This window comes from Rissa tridactyla, chromosome 1, assembly GCF_028500815.1.
Source record: "Rissa tridactyla isolate bRisTri1 chromosome 1, bRisTri1.patW.cur.20221130, whole genome shotgun sequence".
Lineage (NCBI taxonomy): Eukaryota > Metazoa > Chordata > Aves > Charadriiformes > Laridae > Rissa > Rissa tridactyla.
The window spans coordinates 74,174,297-74,195,617 of NC_071466.1; the positions used below are offsets into that span (position 1 = coordinate 74,174,297).

The 21,321-nt window shown below is 37.4% G+C and overlaps 1 protein-coding gene across 5 annotated transcripts in view; it reads left to right on the top strand.

The window, feature by feature from the left end:
• The window catches only part of MGAT4A (alpha-1,3-mannosyl-glycoprotein 4-beta-N-acetylglucosaminyltransferase A), a 75,673-nt gene that overhangs the window by 39,499 nt on the left and 14,853 nt on the right, over positions 1-21,321 (top strand). For all 5 annotated transcript variants that reach the window (XM_054213546.1, XM_054213808.1, XM_054213636.1 and 2 more), the window contains 7 exons: positions 2,221-2,267; positions 2,852-2,965; positions 3,572-3,647; positions 4,559-4,673; positions 13,340-13,470; positions 14,121-14,228; positions 14,635-14,828. In XM_054213546.1, the coding sequence (XP_054069521.1) occupies positions 2,221-2,267; positions 2,852-2,965; positions 3,572-3,647; positions 4,559-4,673; positions 13,340-13,470; positions 14,121-14,228; positions 14,635-14,828 (785 nt within the window). The remainder of the gene's footprint in view (positions 1-2,220; positions 2,268-2,851; positions 2,966-3,571; positions 3,648-4,558; positions 4,674-13,339; positions 13,471-14,120; positions 14,229-14,634; positions 14,829-21,321) is intronic.

The following is a 21,321-nucleotide window of genomic DNA, read 5'->3' on the forward strand; positions in this document are numbered from 1 at the left end:
TTTAATCTTCAACCTGAATAGTTTTATTAAGGAAAAATTCTGGCTTTGTTATTGCCTTCTGATTTGGTAGCTGTGGTCTTCATTCATTCATAGCTGTGGTCTTACAGATTGTGCTGCTTTGGTTGGGATCACCAGTGAAATTTCCTTTCAATAGTTGCAGGGAGCACTGATACCATGAAACAGATTTAAGTTCATTGTAGCTGCATCCACCTGCTCCAGCATGGGGTCCTCCATGGGCTGCAGGTGGATATCTGTTCCACTGTTAGCCTCCATGGGCTGGAGGGGGACAGTCTGCCTCACCATGGTCTTCACCATGGGCTGCAGGGGAATCTCTGCTCCCACACCTGGAGTACCTCCTCCCTCCTCTTCTTCACTGACATTGGAGTCTGCAGAGTGGTTTCTCTCACATATTCTCACTCTTTTCTTTGGCTGCAGTTGCTGTTGCGCAGCAACTTTTTCCCCTTCTTAAATATATTATCCCAGAGGCACTATCACTGTTGCTGATTGTCTTGGCCATGGCCAGTGGTGGGTCCATGTTGGAGCCAGCTGTCATTGTCTCTATCGAATGTAGGGGAAGCTTCTTGCAGCTTTTCACAGAAGCCACCCCTGGCCCTTCCCCGCCCACCAAAAAACAACCCCAAACAAACCAACAAAAAACCAAACAACCTTTCCACTTGAACACAATACAAGAAAAAATGGTAGGGTCAAGTTTTTAATGCATTTGCTCGTGTGAAAAATGGTGTAAAATCTTTTAATCTCAGTGGGGTTTTTTTTAATTCTAAAAGTGGCATCTCCTTTTGCACTATGCCGATGCAGCGATTGTTGATTCATAAGGAAGACTACCTACTAAGCCAGCAGTGATATTTGCTGTGTCTTGTGTTCAGTACAGCTAGACCAGACCGTCTTGACTTTGTGTGACAGCAGCACAGATTACAATATGAGGTTGGAAGTATACAGGCTACATCTCTTGAATATGAAGCTATTGTGATTGCATAGCACTTATGAAGAAAACATGTATGAGAAAACTTATGACAAATGCTTTCTACTCACATGTTCTTGTAGTATTTAGATTCTGCTTTTGGAAGAAACCCACTGTTGTCCTTTTTGGAAAAGTGTGCGTCACTGGCATTATGTTGGATTTTATAAAAATAAATCTTTAAAAATAGGAATGGTGATTTTTTTTAAGATCAAAGGGTAAGCACCTTTATCAAACAAGATTAGTCCTTCTATAGAAATGCTTGGGAGGGATTTATACTTCATGTGTATAATCCTTTAATGGTAATCTGCATTACAAATTCATCAGAAAAAGTATGAACTGTTCCTTTGTTTCCAGCATTTCAAAGGCAGCTATTTCTGCAGAATCCTCATGAGCCACCAGAGTCTGAGTTGATTTATAGAGTGTAAATTTTCTTTTGAAGACTGATAAATAGCATGTCAAGTTATTAGATTAAGTATAACTAAGTTTAGGATTTTCAGTCACCTTTATGAATTCACAAACTCTCTTTTTCTGCAATGCATGTTTACGAGCAAGTGAATAGGTTGAGTAATCGCCAGTTCTGGCAAGTTAGGTGATCTAGACTTTTCCAGAATGTCACAATTTATATTTTAACCAACAAGTCATTTTTGGAAACAGTGTATCTTTACAAACTGTGTGATTTATAGCATTGATAGTCCTTCAAGTTTAATCTCCGATGCAAAAAATCAACCCTAGTCAGGAAAACACCATGTTCATTGCTGTCTGTGGTTGGGGCATTCACACTTTAATTTTAAATGCAGAGTTTAGGAGATATATTTTTGGAAGAAGAGTGTGTTCAATGCCCTGTTTTCCAGAAGGCTTTCCTTGATAATATTTTAATATATGTTTTCATTATTATCTAACAATAATATGAAGTTCTTCCTCCACAAACACTCAGTGATCATTTTGTCATTAAGAGCGTGAGAAGTTGCAAGAAAATACCAACAGTTGGATTAGAACTATCTGTTAAAAGCGGATACAAGGTAGATATTATTCCCTTCTGTTTACGAAAAAAAACTGTTTATTCTCCCATTAGACATAAAATATAGTTATGTGTATGATGTGTTCCTATATTACTCAAATATTTTACATGCTGAAACTGATTTTCAAGTACAGCTATTTCCAATGCTTATTTTACTGGGTTGTTTTCAAGTATAACTCCAAAACTGTTAAGTATGTTATTTTTTGTGTTTGTTTTTTTCCAGACTGATCTTGATTATGTTAACAGTGTTGTTGCAAGCCTGGAAAAAGAGTAAGTTGTAGTTTTAATGGGGGACTTCTTAGCTTAGTGGTGGGTTTGCTTTTTCGTTTTTTCCTAAATCAGTATTCTGGAAATATGAGATCATACATCTCATGCATTCTTTGGTGTTTGGATTTTCAAACAACAAAGTAATAGATGACAAATTAAGGGGCAGTGATTCAGTCAGTTAAATTGTAAAACAATAAATGAGATCAAATTATTTGGTACAACACAGACAGGCAGGATTTGTTGAACATGAATGGAAATTTTACATGTACGTTAGGGCTTTGTATTCCATATGTTCAGAGAAAACTATGGTCGGGGGTGGGAGGGATCACTATGTTCTGAAAAAAGAAAGGCAAAAGAAGTGTTTAGAATCTAGTTAGAATTCTGAATTACTGGGCAAGAGGCTATACTGCTCTGAAGACAAAGCTAAGGAAACAATATTTTTTTTATATACTACTTTTATTTAACATGGCTCATTTGCGTAAGTCATTGTTGTAACCACACATAATAACTGTACCAACAGAAAACCAAGGAGGAAGTCTACAGAACTCAGAATCTTTCATGTGACTTTAGGATGTTTCTATTTACAGGTTTTCTACAGAGATCAGTTCTGGCTTGGTGGAAGTAATAGCCCCTCCTGCAACTTACTATCCTGACTTGACAAACTTGAAAGAGACATTTGGAGACTCAAAAGAGAGAGTGAGGTTAGTTTATTCTCCCAGATCTTTTCCCATCTCCTCCCACACCTACACTTCTGTTTATGAAACGGCAAGTGGGATGCGAATTCTTGAAATGTTTTCTTACTGTAATTCTTGAAAGTGTGGGGATGCTAAAAGTGCTCTGTGAATCCATCTCACTCCTATCTGCATGCTGTTCTGTGCATGATCAGAGCCTAATGCCATGCTTGGTTGAATTCATTTAGTGTTACATTTTGGGAGGAGAACTGAGACTTGATACACTTTTTTGCTGTAGGTAGACTTTTTTGTTTACTGTTTTTCTTCCTGAAATACAGTGTAAAACCCAGTAATTCTGTCTGAATTACAATTTAAAGTGCACATGTATTTTTAGTGAAATGTCAGGTAGTTTTCACAAAATCAGATGCAAGTTAAACCAGTTTTATGTCTGTATTAAAGCATAAGGCAAAAGTTTGTTCCTTTTTTTCAGACAGAGGATTTCCTGAGGGAACAATGCCAAAAGCAGCCGTCCTGACATTTCACTAATATGTGTCATTCTTCATAGTGAGATTTACTTTGCACTGCCAGCATGTATTGAAATAACTTTTTTCATAATCCTTAAACATTTAATTTCAGATGGAGAACAAAACAAAACTTGGATTATTGTTTTCTTATGATGTATGCCCAGAAGAAGGGGGTTTATTACATTCAGGTAAATTTCTCTTCTTTGTTTTGACACAAGTTTTCAAATGAATCTCCAGAAATTATACTGTTGGACACACCATAGAAGGACCTATACAGAAAAGAGATAACTTGATTCCATAGTTGAAGGAGGGCATTAAGTACGGAGGCTGTGGTATATGAGGAAGTTGTGGAGGATACTGAATTAGAAAGCTCTCCTGGAAGCTGCACAGCCAATTACATGAGACAGTCTTTTTGAAATCAGGCAGTCACACAAATATTAGTGCCAGCACAAGGAGGAGAGCATGAATGCACTGGGAGAAAGGACAGAAGAAGCAGGATCCTTAAAGCAGTGGCCTGTACTTAGTATGACTTAAAGGGACACATCTTGGCAGTTCTGCTGCCTGGACTAGATGGCTAGTTTGGACCATGCACCTGTTCTTCTGTTGGACAGCTAAAGCCAGGTGAAATGAATCCCATCTCTGCAGACAACGTGTCTCTTAGCTTCTTATCTCAGAGGAGAAATTCTTTCAGTGCCGTTAGGTGTGTGAGTAAACAGAGTCACGTTTGTGTACAAATAATGCATATATTCTACTTGTTCTACTGATGATGTCACTTAGTCTAACATTATTTTGTGGATGATTTTCCTCTGAAGAGAGAAGCTAGAAAAGCAAAGTTCTGAAGTAGTAAGTTGAGATACATTTGTGGATTCTTCCTACAGAAAGATTCTGGATTAGTTCTCCACAAATAGACAGACTGTGATCCCTACAATAGTTATTCTTGGCTATAGCATCTAGGTTTTATAGCAGCACTTGTATTAGAAATATATGGCTATGTGTTAGCAATATATTGTAAATCAGTATTTCCTAGCTGTACTTTTTCCTATTGCATTGCTGGTACTTTTTTTTTATTTATGTTGATATCGCTGCTACTTTCCTCTAGCTTGAAGATGACATCGTTGTCAAGCAGAATTATTTCAGCACAATAAAAAATTTTGCACTTCAGCTCGCTTCTGAAGATTGGATGATTCTAGAATTTTCTCAGCTGGGTTTCATTGGTAAGAAAATGTTCAGTTTAGAACACATTCATCCTCAAAGTCTGTGAATTAATAGTGGTCTGATTTCAAAGCTATCTTCTTTGTACTGGGAATGAACCAAGAAGTAGAAATTAATTGACATTTTTAGGAACTCTGGTTTAACTCATGGGTTTGATTTTTTTTTCAGTTGTTTCATATACTCTTATATGACTGAGGCAAACTCAAACTGTTGGAATAGAGGGCATTTTTAAAACTGAAAGTTAATTAATTTATAGAAATATTAACAGTCAAACTGCAAGCAATGACTTATTTTGAATTTAGCTGCCATTAAAACAAAAATGTCATTAAAAGACAACTGACAGAAGTAAAAGAACAAAGTGTGATCACTAAGTCTACCCAAAACAACTTCATTGGTGTTTGTGCCAAAATTTCTAAGAATCAGCAGGCACATGTTTGTCTTGGTTGCAAAGCTTGTTCTATCTCTACCTTTCTATTCCATCAAGGAGAAGTTATGACAGTCTGCTCCTTCTTAGGTCTAGTTGGAGTCTGTCTATCATTTGCAATGAACAACAGTGAGAGAAGCTAATGCAGCATCCCGGGCTGTTGTGGATTGACTGCCAGTTGTTGTTGAAATTGCTTCATGGCTATTTGCTCTTACACTAATAGGTTTTTATTGAGAGGTACTAGACTTAACAGAAAAGCAATTAAAAAGATGTCTCGAAGGGATTTTTACAAACTAAGAAAAGTTATTTCATCACTGCAGTGATGTGTCATGATCTGTTTAAAAGTGATAAGCTGGAGATATGTGAGGAAAAATGAAAAGCTAAATCAGACTGTGGAGATTCCTTATGCAGACAACACAGATTATTCCAATGCAAAGGCTGTAAGTTGAGCTCAGAACAGGAAGAAAATCCTACATGTAACAAATAAAGCTCAGTCCCGAGTTCTGTCGTTCTCTTGGAAATTCTTGTTCTCTTGTTTTTACTTTGGATCTACTTTGCAGAAAAAGGCTTCAATTTTAGCTCAGTGACCCGTAATGGTTGCAAACAGTGGAGATTCATCTAGATTGGCGGAACTGAGGAGGTTGGCACTGTGTAAATGGCAAGTACTATCTTGTTTCCAGCTCAGCATCAGGTGTGCTGCTGAGGCAATAGTTCCCCTGACTGAGTAGGAAGAAAAATAGTAGTTATCTCCTAAACATGCTATGCTAGGGTACAAAATGGTCCTTTGTATGTTTGCCTGTTGGTCTAACCTACAGAAACAATGGAGAAGAGATTAAATGGGCAGAGGGAATTCTCCTTATCTATCTGGACACTACATAACTGATCTGCTTGGTTGCCTTGGGCTACCAACAGAGATGCACTGTTGCTGAAATAGTTATGGCACTGGTTTTGTGGCCTCAGAAGTGAAAGGGAGGAACAGGAAACAGAGCTGCCTATCATCAAGAAAGAAGCATTTAAAGAATTTGTTGGAGCTTTTGCCCTAAGTAGACTTGTTTCTTCTGTTGGGGAACCCCTTGCAGCTCTCTGTGATTCTGTGGCTGCAGAGACTGGTTGATTACCATCATCTGATTAGGCTTTGTTTCTACTTTTGAACAGTTAAACTGAAATTGTGGGCTTCGTTGCATTTAGAGTTTTAGCTCCAGTCCTAATTGCACTTTAAATGTAAATTCTGTATGAAGTTTCTGGGCTATAGAAGTAACTTACATTCATTCTACGTTTGCTTAATTAAATAGTAAAGAGTACTCACAAATTGCAGTTTTGTAAGACTGACATGTCAAAATGGGTGTAAAACCAACTTACAGTTTAGGACGTGCACTGTCTACCGCATGGAGATGTATTTCAGATCACTTACTATTTGTGCATTTCACACCCCTTTCTGTTCTCAGTGCTGCTATAGAGGGAATAGTGTCTAAACCAGAAGGGGTAGGTATATTTTTCTTAATCGTGAGACTTGGCTTAATCATCTGCCAACTGTTGAAAAATATTTTAAAGTTGTTTTTCTATCCTGTCTATATACTTTTTTTTTTCAGTGTAGGCTCTGAAAATACTTACAGTTAAATTTAGTTGTTGGCTCCTGCTGCTTGTGTCCCTGTTCTTTGTTCCTTGTATTGTATTTGCTTGCCTCCTTTTAATTAGATGATATAAATAGAATTTCAGATGCATTTAGCTATGGCTACACATCTTCATTTTGCTTTTCTACCTAGAAAATTAAATCAGATTTTTTTCTCCCAATTTAACTACTTATTCTGCTTTTATGTTTTGAAAGAAAAATTAGTATTCATGAAAGTGACTAAAACTTCTGACTTTGAGACACATTGTTGTACTATAACCGTATATTGCATAGAGATTTTATGCAAGTAATCTAGATTTGCCTCATCTCTACTATCCCTTTGTGGATCTTGATGCAGACTGATACTATGGTAATTTGCTCTTCTCCATAGCTATCCTCATTACCAAAAGTTAGTTGTTTGTAACTGAGGATGAGTTTTATGTGTAGATGTCCAAGAGAGAAAGTAGAGCACTGAATTGCCTAGATGCTACTGATTTAGAAATAATCTCTAAAAAAGAGGTGTGGCTGATTCACTGTAAGCTATTGGAAACCTTGATCAGCTTACAAGTTCTGAGGTAAAAATGTTTTTTGTCATAGTGTATTTCTGAACTGAAAATCTAATTTATGCAAGTACTACATGAGAAAGTGGCAAATGCAGCTATTTCGGCTGACAGCAGGATTACAGAATTCTGTCACCTCTGTCACAGAGAGAAGTTGCTTTCTTTGGGGTTTTTTGATACTGAAAAAGCACAGTCTGAAGTGCTGTCAGGTATCTAATAAATAATGGGTGAGATGTATGCTGTTTCTCTAAGAAGATCTGTGGAAGGAGATGCATCTTTTACTCTTCTGAATTCTGGTTTGCACTGTGGTCCCTGACACAACCTGGGAAAGTCCTACTAGCTTTTTAGGAGAAATATTGATTTGTCTTCAGACTGCCTGTGAGCTGAAGCGTTTTCCAGAGGATCTACAACACTCTGTGCTGTGGCTATAATGTCAGCTGTCACTAACTTTTAATGGAGCAGCCTGAAATCAGCCTTTTGGTTGTCTTATACAGTTCCTCTGAATCTTACTGTGCCCTGATGTTTTAAGGCCTGTTATTCTGATTATTTTAACTTTATTTAATTAATTAACAATTATTATTGTTAACATGATTAATTAACAATTATTTTATTGTTCTGATTACAGTTCTGCTCAAACTGTCCACATAGTTGAAGCTTGGGGAAGAGTAGATCAAGTGAAATATTTGAGAATTAAATAACTTCAAAGAGGTTCTGGTTTTAATGCCAGTAATTTGCATATCATTAACAGGGAAAATATTGAACTACTTCAACTATAGTTAGAATATGAGCTTGCAGGTATAAAATTATTGTTGCTGTAGACTGCATACATTTAACACAATGCTTATGCAGAAGAATGCAGATGAATGATTCAGATATTTGTAGTTCAGAGAACTATAGAAAATAAAGTTTTTCATTTTGTGTGTGTATTGTACTTGCCGTCTACTGAGAGGGCAGAATAGTTCACTAAGGATAACATTTAAATGGACTGAAAATCAGATAGAATTCTTGGCAGGGCACAAAAAATAGAAGGAGATATTCCACAATATTTTTTTTTTTCAGTCCCGGCTCTCACTTTTATCAATATAGATAAGTAATATGGAGAAAGTCTTCCACATTTTGTAAATCTCTAGGAATTTATGGATCAAGATTTTACTTTTGAGTCTTAATTTTTTTGGATTTTGAAGTTTCTTTCCAAGGGTAGGCTGTACGCACACAGAATCTGAAACCTCTGAAATTTTGTCAGCAGAGTCTCCTTGATTTATGTCTGTTCTCTTGCACCGTACCAAGTGCATGAGCACAGTGCAAGATGAGCCATTGCTTCAATTCTTTCACATTGTCTTTGGTTTGATGCAGTGTGTGTTGACTACAGTTCTTGCTGAGGTCTCTTTGGCTTGATGATTTTTGACTGCATGTTGGGGATGGCCAGTGGGCAATCTGTAGGCTGGATTTGGATGGCGTTTCAGTGGCACTATGGCTTACAGCACTTTCCTCACCTGCAGCTGCATGGGAGGCCACAGGACTGCAGGACCTTGGCAAATGCTGCTGCTTGTTCTTGGGCTATGGCTATGCCCTAGGGAAGCCAGGCTCATGCTGCTACCCCTCGCTCATTCAGAGGAGCTGTGGTGTCAAATCTGTGGAGTAGGAGATGTACTGGGCTGCTTTCCATCACAAGAAGTAGCTGTGGACAGTCAGGGGTCCAGAGCTTTGAAGACCTGTTTCATCAGGTGCTTCACTGCAGAGGCCTGTTTTTTGAGCTGTTGGAGGAAGAATGTTCTAGGGGACGAAAGGGGGATGTTGATCCATGGCAGTACTACTGTGATGTCCTGAAACAGAAGTGATAGATGAGGGATGCTGTGTTATACTGAAAGGCAAGGAGCTAGGGGAAGGCTGTGCCAAGCTGGGTGTGGAAGGTGGTGACAGCATTTCAGCAAGTGCTATGTGGATGTCTGTCCTTGGTTACTGAAGCGAGAACATGGCTTTTCTCAAGAGCAGGGTGTTGCCTGTTCATCTTAGCTCCAGTGATCATTATGAATTACAGTGAGAAGGCTTTCCCAGTGCTGTTGAACCCTTCCATGGTGTTGGACAATATAATGTAGAGAGTTGGGTCTGTGAGTAATGTTGGGTCTGAAGATGCTAGTGCAGGTATAGCCAGCTGATGCTTACCTACCATATGCTGACTAGTTGCAGTTGGATGCATCAGAGGTTTTTTTTCTTTGTCTTTCTTTGGGTTTTTTTCCTGGTAGACCCTGTGGCATCACCATATTAGTTGGATTATTCCCCAAGTCAGAGGTGGTTGACTGCATGGTTGATAGTAGTATGCCAGTCTAGGCCCAGAATAAAGTGCATCTGTGCCTGGACAAGTTTACCATATGGAAGTAAATAATTTGTTTGTTGATGTCCTGTTTCTATTTTAGGTATAATTAGAATAACTTAAATTAGGGAAAAGAGTAAATTCTTACTCTTACCTTCAGTCTTGTTCTCTGTTTATTTAATTGTAAGTAAGGACCCTGTACCTTAGTGTTCAGGTTATAAGTGGTATGGGCTGTGAGTGTCTTTTCACTGTGGATGACAGCTGAAGACTGTAATCCTTGTGTTCTTCATAAAATGAGCTAGTCAAAGGACAAATTGTACGGTGTGGTCCTTGGGTAGAAGAAAAGGATTCCAAAGCAGCATGACTGTGCATGCCTACTGGAAGAGGATATACTGTCTCTTCAGTCAGACTGCTTCCGTTGAGATTGGAGCAATAACGTGGGGATGGTTTTGTCTTCCAAGTCACGTGGTATTGCGCATCTCTCTCACCACTTGGAAAGGTCCACTTCCTATGGAAGCAGGTGTGACTGACAGACTACCTCAGTAGGTGTCATCTAGAAATGATGGTTTCAGTTCCATAAACATCCCAGAATCATCTGATTAGTCCCATTTTTGAGCTGATGTTTCATTAGGGTTTCTCATGTTTTTCTTTTCTCCTGCCCCGTGCTATTGAAAGCAGTAGGCAGAGATGAATCACCAGGAAAATTGGGAGCCCATTTAGTTGGAAATGTGACAAGCTGAAAGAGCTGTTATTCTGCATGAATGTTTTACACAACATTGTACAACTCATACGATTGTTTCCTACCCATTTTTAAATATTTACTTCCACAAATAATGTTAAACAATATGACAACAATATAGCGTGTAAATAGTATCAATATACTAATAAAAATCATCTCTTTCTTATGTCTTTAAAGAAATAAGCTTTGCAGTTTTCCTGTATTTAGCTTCAAATTTTAGTTAGAGTATTTTCAAGTGGAGATGCCTATTTGAGGACCTTGTTGCAACAAGCATGTACAAGTAATGTCAATGTTTTTGCTTTATAAGCAGCCGAATTCAAGGGTTTTGTAAGGTATATCTTTGATTTAGCAATGTCAGACCAGTTAATGTCTTACTGTGTTTACTTCTCCAACCTACTGTGTGAATGATATGCTTTATGAATATAGCATCATTCCAACAGATGAAATAATTGGGACTTTTGTCAGATGCTTCTTCCGTATTTATTGCACTGCATCATGATGTTGCCTCACTCAGACCCCCCCAAACCCATCTCAGAATTCCAAAACAAGTATTATTTCATTGGCTATGTTCTTATCCAATTTCATACAAGTCATAAGGGAATGAGATTGCATTAGACCTGTTTTCTGGAAAGGATGACGCCCTTTAGGTGGTCTCCTAAGTATGTATCCTGTTTTTGAGAAAATAAAGGATCTTGCAATTCAAGATACTGGCATTCTCAGAGCAAATCTCCATATGTAAGAGTCTGATACCTGGCAATGTCAGAGCACACATAACAGGGCCCCTGCTTTCCCTTAAAAATACCATTGTTGCTAATGTATGTAAGCTAACAACATGGCATTCTATATCTACTCTGAGATATTCTATAATATGCCAGGCTCAGTCATCTGTTTCAGTAGAGAAATTTTCCATCCCTATTACAACAGGAATTTGAACTCCCTGCCCTTTGGTGGTTTGGTTTTGTTTTTTGTTTTGGTTTTTTTTTATGCTACCTTGCAATAATCTTCTATGAATTACAAAATTCAGTGGGCCTCAAAAGAAAGAGAAGTAACCGAATGCTGAATGTCTGGCTCTAAGTGATAGTCCACATGTATATTCATAGTGGAAATGTATGTTCCTAATCGGTTTAGGTAACTTCTTATCTTTTGTGTAGTACTGGTTCAGGGTGATACTTCATCTGTATCCTTTCTTCTGTTTTATATAAACATGAACATCCTCCTTAATGGCTAAATAAGGTAGGCTTCTTGTACTGTTTCTTCATGTCCACTCAGCCACCTGCTCAAGTAGCATGCTATTCTGCTGATAGTTTTTAACTTCATACAAAACTTTGTTCCCTATTTGTTTGTCATGCAGACTAGTCTACTAGTCTATACAGCTCCTTAGTGGACTTTCCAAAGAATTTGGTCCTCTTGTAGGTGAGAACCAAATCCCATTTTCTGATGAGTGTGGGAAGTGTTTTTGCCACCTCAGAGGGGAAGCTGTTTTTAATGTCTACTCCAGCTATTCTTCCTAGATGTTCAAGGATAAAATATTGGGACCTCTACTACTTGTGGAACTTATTTTAAAAGCCTATGAAGGCCTCATGGATTACAAGTGGGGGAAAAATATTTTACATGTCTAAGTGCTGTGTGTTAGTGTGTTGTACAAAATCCCCAAGTGTGGACAGGCAGAAAACATTAAAGAAGAGCTTCTATTGGACTCTGATCCATTAATGCACATGTGCCCTAAGAGCCCAGCCCTGTCTAAATCAGCACTGCCCACATCTCAGCACCATCTGCAGAACTGAATCACTTCAGTGATGTCCTCCTGAGAGATTCATTGTCATGTAATGTTTTTCTCCCTTGCCTCCTCCATTGCAGCCTAGCAAAGTACAGGCAGACTTCATCTGCAAGCCTGATGATGTTTTGTGAATCTGTCCTCAAATCTGGAATTGCCTTTGGGAGTTTAATTGGCACTCAATCCCAGTCAATAAGCACTTGTCTTCAGCCTTGAACTGCCCCACTCACAGTTACGTGTTGCTTGTGGCAGCAGTGTCTTCATACAAGGCACCTTTCATAAGTGCTGCATTTAGTTTTACAAAATAGCCCAGTGTGACCACCGTTCTCTTCAGACACCTGTACTGGCAGTGAAGTGTATTCCATGACCATGTAAATAGTTGCTCTTGTTGATATTAAATAGACTTCAACAACACCAAGTTTCCTTCTTTTGCCAAGGCCTCCTTTAAGCCTCACAGTTTGCAGGGTTCCCAAGAATCCTGTAGCACAGTGCCACCCAGAATTCTATCTGTACTTGACCAAGCAGTATGCTCTCTTGGAAGCCCCAAAGCCACAGTAGTACTTAGTAAAGAAGTTCTACATTTTTTGTTTGTGGGAGGGACTTAGACTTTCTACTAGGCAGCTGACTGCTTTGAGTGTGGCTAGTTGGAAATGCCCTCAGTATGAGTTTGCTGATGGTCTATGCATTTCAGAAAAAACTCTGGTTGCTGTTATGTGATGTCTCTTTTTTTTTTTAAGTTACATTTTCTCTGGTTATGTTCTAGTAGCTTCCTTCTTTCTCTTTGATTTTCTATACAGAAGGATCTGGAGTTGGTGGATCTAGAGAAAAAAAATCTCTGCTTTTTTTTCAGCAAAAGCTGAAATTGTGTGACTGGGCAGATAACACTTGCAACAACTCCTTGTCTCAGATGCTTGAAGCTTACAGGTGGCATGAAGAATAATAGACACGAATCCATAACTTTTCTGTCTCTATTTTTGCAGACTGACAATTTCTGTTCTTAAGGAGAGTGTGTTGTAGTATACATTGAATGTTTTGATAGCACCAAGATATATTACAATGAGTTCTTATTTGAATAGTTGTTTTATTTAGTTTTTCATAGCTGAAAGGTATGGAGCTTTTGACATTGAGATTTCAAGTTGTTCACTGCTAACGTTTCTTGTCTTGGCACAAACTTAACAGCTATTGTCTCACTGATTTCAAAAGACAATCTTTAATCTAAAATAACTCCAGTTATTCTTCATGTCATCACAGGTAAAATGTTCCAGTCTCCAGATATCACTCTTATTGTAGAGTTCATATTTATGTTTTATAAGGAGAAACCTATTGATTGGCTCCTGGACCATATCCTTTGGGTGAAAGTGTGTAACCCTGAGAAGGATGCTGTAAGTTTGTTTTTTATTATAAAGCTTCTGAAATGTTTTTCATGGTGGTGAATCAGTTGGGTTTGGTGAGTTGGAGGCTAGCATACTGTATATTATGGTTACTGCATGTCCTGAAAGAGTCTTTCTTCCTACCAAGATTTTAATCTCAAAAAGGACTTCAGAGGAACAATTCTGAGAGACATTGTAACTGTTATTGCATCAGATTTTGGAGATGGATGCAGTAGGATGAAAACCAAAAGTCTAGTTAGTTTCTGTGTGTAACAGTCCTAAAATAAACTAATCCACCTAACCCCCACTGAGGCTCTGCAGAATGTCACTGCTTGGATAGCAGTCATAGAGAAGGTTCCGAACAGGGAATAAACTTTGGATTTTTGGTCCTTCATTTCTCAAGTAGCACCCTTGCTGAAAGACTGAATAAACAGGTTCTGTGCAAGAACCTTGAACAGTATTATATTTGCACAGCAGTCTTGGTAGATTTCTGGAATGAAAACAAGAACAACTGGATAAATAGGTCTGGGTTCTTGTTGAGTCTTTTCAGTCTGTGTAACATCACATACTTGCAGTAAAAACTCAGCAACCTTGTGTTGGTTTTACTAATGCGATTTTTTTTTTTTCTTTAACCCCCCTTCCTTCCCCCGCCCTCATTTCAGAAACATTGTGATCGACAGAAATCTAACCTACGGATACGCTTCAGGCCTTCTCTTTTCCAGCACGTTGGCCTCCACTCCTCTCTAGCAGGGAAGATCCAGAAACTCACAGTTAGTAGCTAAAATTTTCCTTCCTTTCCAGAGCAGGCTGATTAAATAAAAAACTTTGTAGCATTTGAGAAGGCAGGCATTTTCTTGTTGTCTGGCATTTTCAGGCACGTTGTATATTATTCCAGTTGGAATGAAATCTGATTTAAACTGGTTAACTACCAAGTATAAGAAGTGCTAATCTCAGTCTATTTTTGTGGATTTTTGCTAGGGGATGTTTTTTCTAATTTTTTTACTTTAATGGTATGTTCATCTTATTAATCAGTACAAGTTCTGATACACTCAAAAGTGAGTAATGCATTCATTTTCCACTTCGTGCAAGTGTTTATTTTAAGTGTAACTACTTGAGAAAGGAATGTAATAAAACAGGTTATCTGACCTGCATGATGTTTGTCTGTCTTTCAATTAGGATAAAGACTTTCTGAAACCATTACTGCATAAAATCCACGTGAATCCACCTGCAGAGGTTTCGACATCTTTAAAAGTCTACCAGGGACATACGCTAGAAAAAACCTACGTAGGGGAAGATTTTTTCTGGGCTGTCACACCAGTTGCTGGGGATTATATTCTATTTAAATTTGACAAGCCAGTCAATGTAGAAAGGTTAGTAATTATTCGCCTTTGATCTCTTATCTAAAGCCGCTTGTTTGCTAAGAATGCTTGGAGATAGAATTTGGGGCTGTCATTATGACCTAAAATGAAATGACATAGCATCTTCAGAGTTCAGCTGAAACTATGATCACTAGTGTCTTCCTGCTAATTCTTTTACTACTCTAATTTTTGTCTTGCTTTTTTATTTATTTATTTTATTTTATTTTATTTAATCTGGAGCCTTTTTGATAAATGCAATTCAAAAACAGTGCTTCTCTGCAGTTCATAATAGAATATAAAAGAAGTCAATTTGATTCTATTTGTATTTGGTTGGTCTGCTTCTAATTACAGAGCAATTGTACAGCATGGTATGTGGTACAGTATGTTGTGCCCTGCAGCCTCGGTCCCTTGATTGCCCAGATCAGAAATCTTGCTGGAACATATCACGATGTCCCCAGACCTGAAAGCTGGGAACTATGAAGGGTAATGTTTTTTAGATGTAGCTTTAGGGCTTGAAAAAAGTCACCATGCTAAGAATCCGACTTGACCTTTTTTAAAAAATTAAAATTTAACCAGAAAGAAAAGGAGGGTGGGGAGCCCTTGAAATACAAATATCTGTGATTTGTTAGATGAAAGGTGACTTCTTTTTAGCTATTAGTCAGATTAAATAAGGATAATAGAGTTTGCACTTTAGAGTTTAGTCATCCTTTAGTTTTATTGAGACTCATTTGCTGCTTTGCTTTTTACTGTCTTGACAATGTAGTAGTAGTCCAAAACTTAAAAAATAAATTGCTTATTTAGTGTTTAAGTGCTGCTATGTTAGTGGATTCCTTTTCTCCTTTCTTCACATACATTACGTGTTCTTTTGAGATCAGTACCTATAGTCTGGTAGAGCAAAGTTTCTTTGGATCAATTTGAGTGGATGTTTTTCTTGTGAAGCAGCCCTTTTTGCAGTCCTGAACTGAATCCAGTTAGTCAACTTCTGTGCCTTAGTAGATAATCAAAGGCTAAGTCTTCACCTTGGCTTAGCACAACAGTGAGGATCAGTAGTTTCCTTGTTACTATGTTGTTTCAAACTAGTCTGACCTATGAAACTCAAGTTTGTCATTTGAGATGTGAAATTACTCTTTCAGTTGATTGCTATGCTTTAAAAGACTTTCCTGGTTGGCTTTCCAAGATGCATGTGTTGAGGAATATGACTGCCATACCTCCTTGGATTAAAGGCAGAATGTTTTTTATCCTGTGCCAAGAGTTTAAGAAATTGCATATTTTTCAACTCAGATGTATGAATTCATTGATTTCTTTTTGATCAATTTTTCCTTTTCAAAGTTACGAAGTAAACATTGCTCAATTTGTATGTTTGTTTTGGGTGTGTTCTTTTTTTTTTTAAATTCTATATATTTACGTTATGAATAGGGTAACTGTAAGCAGCAAATGTAGATCTTGGGTGGGCTACGATGAGTCAAATGCATAATGGCAATTTTGGAAAGCATTGCCAGCAAGTGTCATAGGTCAGCACAGTTATTTAAAAAATGACATGCACAGGTCTGAAGAAAACATTTCTTAGGTATGTGTTACCTTAATGGTGAGGGAACTAGGGGAGTGAGTAAGTACTAATTATCTGTGCAAAAAGTGGGGAAGATAGTGTTCGCTATTGTGCCCTGGAAAATTGTAGCTAGGCCTAAGGTAGTTACGTCTACCTGCTGTGTTAAGAACAGTCCCAGCAGTAGAGGATGATAGGATTCTTTTGTTGTTGTTATTGCTATTCATTGAAGAAATGCATTTTAGTTTTAGAAGAAAGGGAACATCTTGTATTCTGTTGCTTCCCCAAAGGAAGTCTACCAATTAAATGATGCTACCTGTTCAGACTGAAGTTTAATATTGTTTGAGCTATCATTGTAAGCTATTTCAAAGTTTATTATGATTTTAGCTTCTATTGCCACAGTGTCCTCAAAAATGCAGTATTTTGCCTTTCTGAAGTCAGTGACTGATTATGGCTACAGATGATATAATTTCGAATTGTCTGTGACTTGGTTTTATTTATCTACTTAACTTCAGCAGCAGCAGATTTTGGTAGGTGAAGGGCAAGTGGAGCAGTGATGTTTCCTGATATTTCAAGGATGCTTGTTGAGGCAGTCAAAAATAAAACTGGGACTTGAGGGTTGAAACACAGAAAAGGGAAAATGGCCCAAGCATTAACATGACTTACCTGGTGGAGTTATGTATCTGATTGTGGAAATTAAGCTTAGAAAATACACTTCTGAAAGCCATCTTGTGTTTGTGAAGGGATGCAACAGGTTTTTCTTTTTTTTTTTTTTGAGTAACAGAAGAGCTCTTTGAATTTACAGAAAAATTTGTCTGCCAAGTCAGTTTGAGGTGTAGCTGCTTAATAACTCCTGTAATAGATTCTTGATAAACAAGTTTTTTAATGGAAATATTGACCACAGCTCTGAATGAATGGCAGGTCTGTTACGCTGTGACAGAGCACTGACTTGTTCTTATAGTTTATTTTTCCATGCCAAACATTTTGCTGAACTGAATTTCAATTTTCTGCCGAGTATAGCAGTTCAGTAATTAGCTTTCATTAAGTCTTTAAATATTTCACTTTTGAGATCTGAGAATATTGTCAGAGATAACACTGGCAAGGATCTCTTAATAGTTAAAAGTGATAACTGAGCTGAGCAGAAGGTAACATTTGTGGCTATTTTGTGAAAGACCTGGTTGGCAGATCCCTGCTGAATATTGAACAGTCAAATAGATGGTGCTTGTTCTGAACCACACCTGGAGAGCAGAGATGTATAAATTGAAATTGTGCAATGCTCATTTTAGTAACAGCTTTTGTACTGAAACTTTGTAGCTTTTTTTCCAAGCAAAAGATCTCCAGCCACAACGCTGAAGTCCCTTAATAGTAAGCTAGGATCTCATTCTTATTTTTGCAATGAGAAGATATGTACCTCTCTTTCAGTAGCATATCCTTGAGAATGAAAGTAGATGTGCTGACTTTGCTCTTAAAGAGATTGCACAGCAGTGTTGAAGGTGCGGTTTGGTTTTGGGTGGTTTTTTGTTGTCTTGTTGTTTGTTTGGTTTTTTTAATAAATGGATGGACTGTTTTCTAAATGCTCATAACAGCCTACATTGTAAAGATAAGAAAAAATTAATTTTTTTGTCCCTTAGCTTGCTATATAATTATTGAAATCCACTTCGCTATTTTGGTATGTACACTGTTGTTCCAAGCACACATTTAATTATTAAAACTGACAGCTATATTTAAGAGTTTCTTTATGGAGCATACATTATTACTACTTTAATGCTAGTACTGATGTAAATTCATTTTCCTCACTATAAATAACAGATTCAAGATACTTCTTTTCTAGTTGCTCTTTTGCTTCAGAGATGTCCATGAAGAATGTTGTACACAAGCAGCTCATTGTGAAGAGCCTTAGATGTTGCTTTGAGGTTTTTTTTGTATGTAGGAAGCTCTAAAATAGTGGTAGATGAGTAGTGAATCTTGAACAGAGGTAGTAAACTCTGTGATCCTGGATTAAAAAACAAAAAAATATGACAAAAAGCATCCCAGAAAGATGTTCCATTGTAGCACTTAAGTGATTCTGGTGTCTGGCATCCTCACAACCGTCTCTTTTTTGGCTGCCTAAGTTTCAGAGTCCTCCCTATAGATGTGATTGACCCAAATCGGATATTGTTTTCAAATAACACATGCGCTAATTACATCGAGGAAACCCTTGGAAACATATAACCTATAGCTGTTTTAATTAGGTTATGTTTACACTTGTCAGCTTTTCTGCAATAGAAATTTAGAATGGATATTTATAAAAAGGGCTTCAGATTTGTTTCAGTATAAATTGCTTTCAAATGCTGATCTTTATTTAAAAAAAAAAAGCTGCAGGAAAAGACAAGGATGTATTTTATACTCTGGAAAGGAAAAAAAAAAACACACCAAAAACCACACCCCACCCCACCCTCGCCAGTATATATATCTAAATTTGCTTTATACTTTTAAAATACGTAACTGCCTGGTAGTGTTACTTCGAATATTTTCAAAAGGATTCACAGAGTTTGGTTTTTGGGCGGGTATTTGGTTTTGTTTGTGTTTTGTTTTTTTTTTTTTCTCCCCCCCTCCAGCACTGCTTTTAACTCTGTATTTGCCCCATAGTTCTGTTGTTCTTTTAGCAAGTTATTGGGTATTCATCCTAATGTGATATTGATTATTAATGAAGTGATTTTATGAGGTAGAACGTGCTGACTGGAATTTCAGCTTTAAACTGAAATCTTAGTAGTTTGACAAACCAGCTTGTAGATTACATTTACTACTTTGTGTTCTGATATTGGCATAGATACTGGATGTGCAGAATCTGAGACTATTCATCTAATTTTTCATATTGTTGACCCTGGAATCCCAGGGAACATGTGATGTTAACCTCACATACATCTCCCGTGGCATCTTCTCACAACATAGAATTCCCACTCATGCAAGAAATAGTTATTTGACTATTTAAGCTAGAAAAATCAGTGTATGGAGTGTGAAGAGTATCTTGTTGGGCTCCTGGTAACTAAACATATACATTACTTCGTCTGCTTTGAAATTATTGTGACAGTGCTGAAAAATACCTGCATAAAAAGTGACAGTTGCTTGCCTGTTATTACTGCCGCTTTGTTGTAAAGGAAAGTAAACACAGCTTTTAAAACAGGTTCTCTGGCAGTGAAAACTCGAAAGGAATTTATTTTTTTTTTAAAGTACAAGAAAGTTTCAAAAAAATTTATCATAATAGTTGGTCATGTATGTATTTAAAAATGCACTTCGTTATCCATCCTATGCGTTGCAAGTCCTCCCGTGGCTAGAGATACACAAGATCAAATGCATTATGAAGGAAAAAGACTTTCTAACAGCTTTCCAAAACTGGCAGTGAAGTGGAACTTTCTCATCATTTGCTTTTGCAGTAACAACCACTTAAAACCTAGGTAACTGCAAAGTTGTTTGGATTTTAGATTAGTACAGCAGTAACTTGACTGATGTATAGGCTGTTCTTTGTTCATAATGACTGTACAGTATAGAAACTCTCCTTCAGCGCAATGCAATACATTTAACCTTTCTTGGGCAATTTTAGCTGAAGAATCAAATACGTGCACACACACACAGTATATGATTTAGAAACAGTCTTTGTTCTGATTCTAAAGATATAATATAGGTTATTAAAGTTTAACAACATCTTCATTTTATTAAGCTTTAATGATGGTGTCAGTTGATAGGAAATATTTAAAGTCTCTTAATTGATTATTTTAAATGTTTTGATGTTTGTATATTTTGGGTGGGATCACATTTTTAGTGTATATAAAAAATAGAATTTGGGGCTTTGATTTCTGTGTTTACATAAGCTTGTGTACTAATGAGTAGAACATCCTCAAATGGATGCACTGACAGCGGGGATTTGGCAGGCAGGCTCCCAGCCACTAATGCTGTTTGCTCCCGGCATGGAACTCTGCCCATAACAATGAGGCAAGAACTTCATATGAAAAGCAGGGAAAAAAAGCCAAACTATGGATCAGAGACAGAAGAAAAGAGCTGCCTGAGCCAAGGACATGCTGCTTTCTCCTTAATGTCGCTAATATTCAGGATTTACGTGTTTGGCAGTGTTCCTGGGTTTACAGTTCTTAGTCAGAAATCTTAGAGGCTTAATGCTTTTGCCTAAAAGTTAGGTGTCGAATGCTACTTGAGATACCCTAAAATACTTCACCTGATTTCCAGAAGGGCTTGAGTCTCTGACATGTCGTAATTGCAGACTGTGACGATACCCAAGTGCATCTCAAATAGTGGCTAATGCCTATGTTTAAGAAAACTGAAAGGAGTTATTGTCTGTGCTTCTGGAGAATTAAGCTGGGGAAAAAAATGTTTATGTGCTCATACACACACATGTTAAAAAAAAAAAAACCAAACCCCAAAGCCTTTCTACATTTCACTGGATTAAAAATTCAGCAGAAGTAACCTTGCACAAGAACATAAGGACCGTTTAACTAACATTGATATGGTGGAAAAATGAGTAAATTCCTTGAAGAGCAGAGATTTCAGGACAGAGAACAGCCCCTCCCTTAAAAAACAGACAGACAGCAATAACCCCTCAAAAAAATACCCCTGACCACAAAATATCGAAAAAACCCAACCACCTCCAAAATGAAAAATTAAAAATAATGAAAATTAAGTTAGTGCCAAACTTTTTTTTTATTACAGTTGATGTGTGTATACTCCATAGAGCACAGTGCAGGTTTAGAAAGCTGATCTCATAGTCCTCACTAGGAAACAGAAGGCAAGAGTAGACCTGGCAATGGGATTTTCTTACCCAGCTAAATACTTCCTACACACATTGCACAGTTGAAGAAAGTTAGGAAATGGTATGTGTAACCTTATCAAAAGATTTACATTGACTTTTAAAGTGGTGTGAGAAAATGAATTTCTTTGTGTGTTTGGATAAAAAAAGACTCAGACCACTCCCCA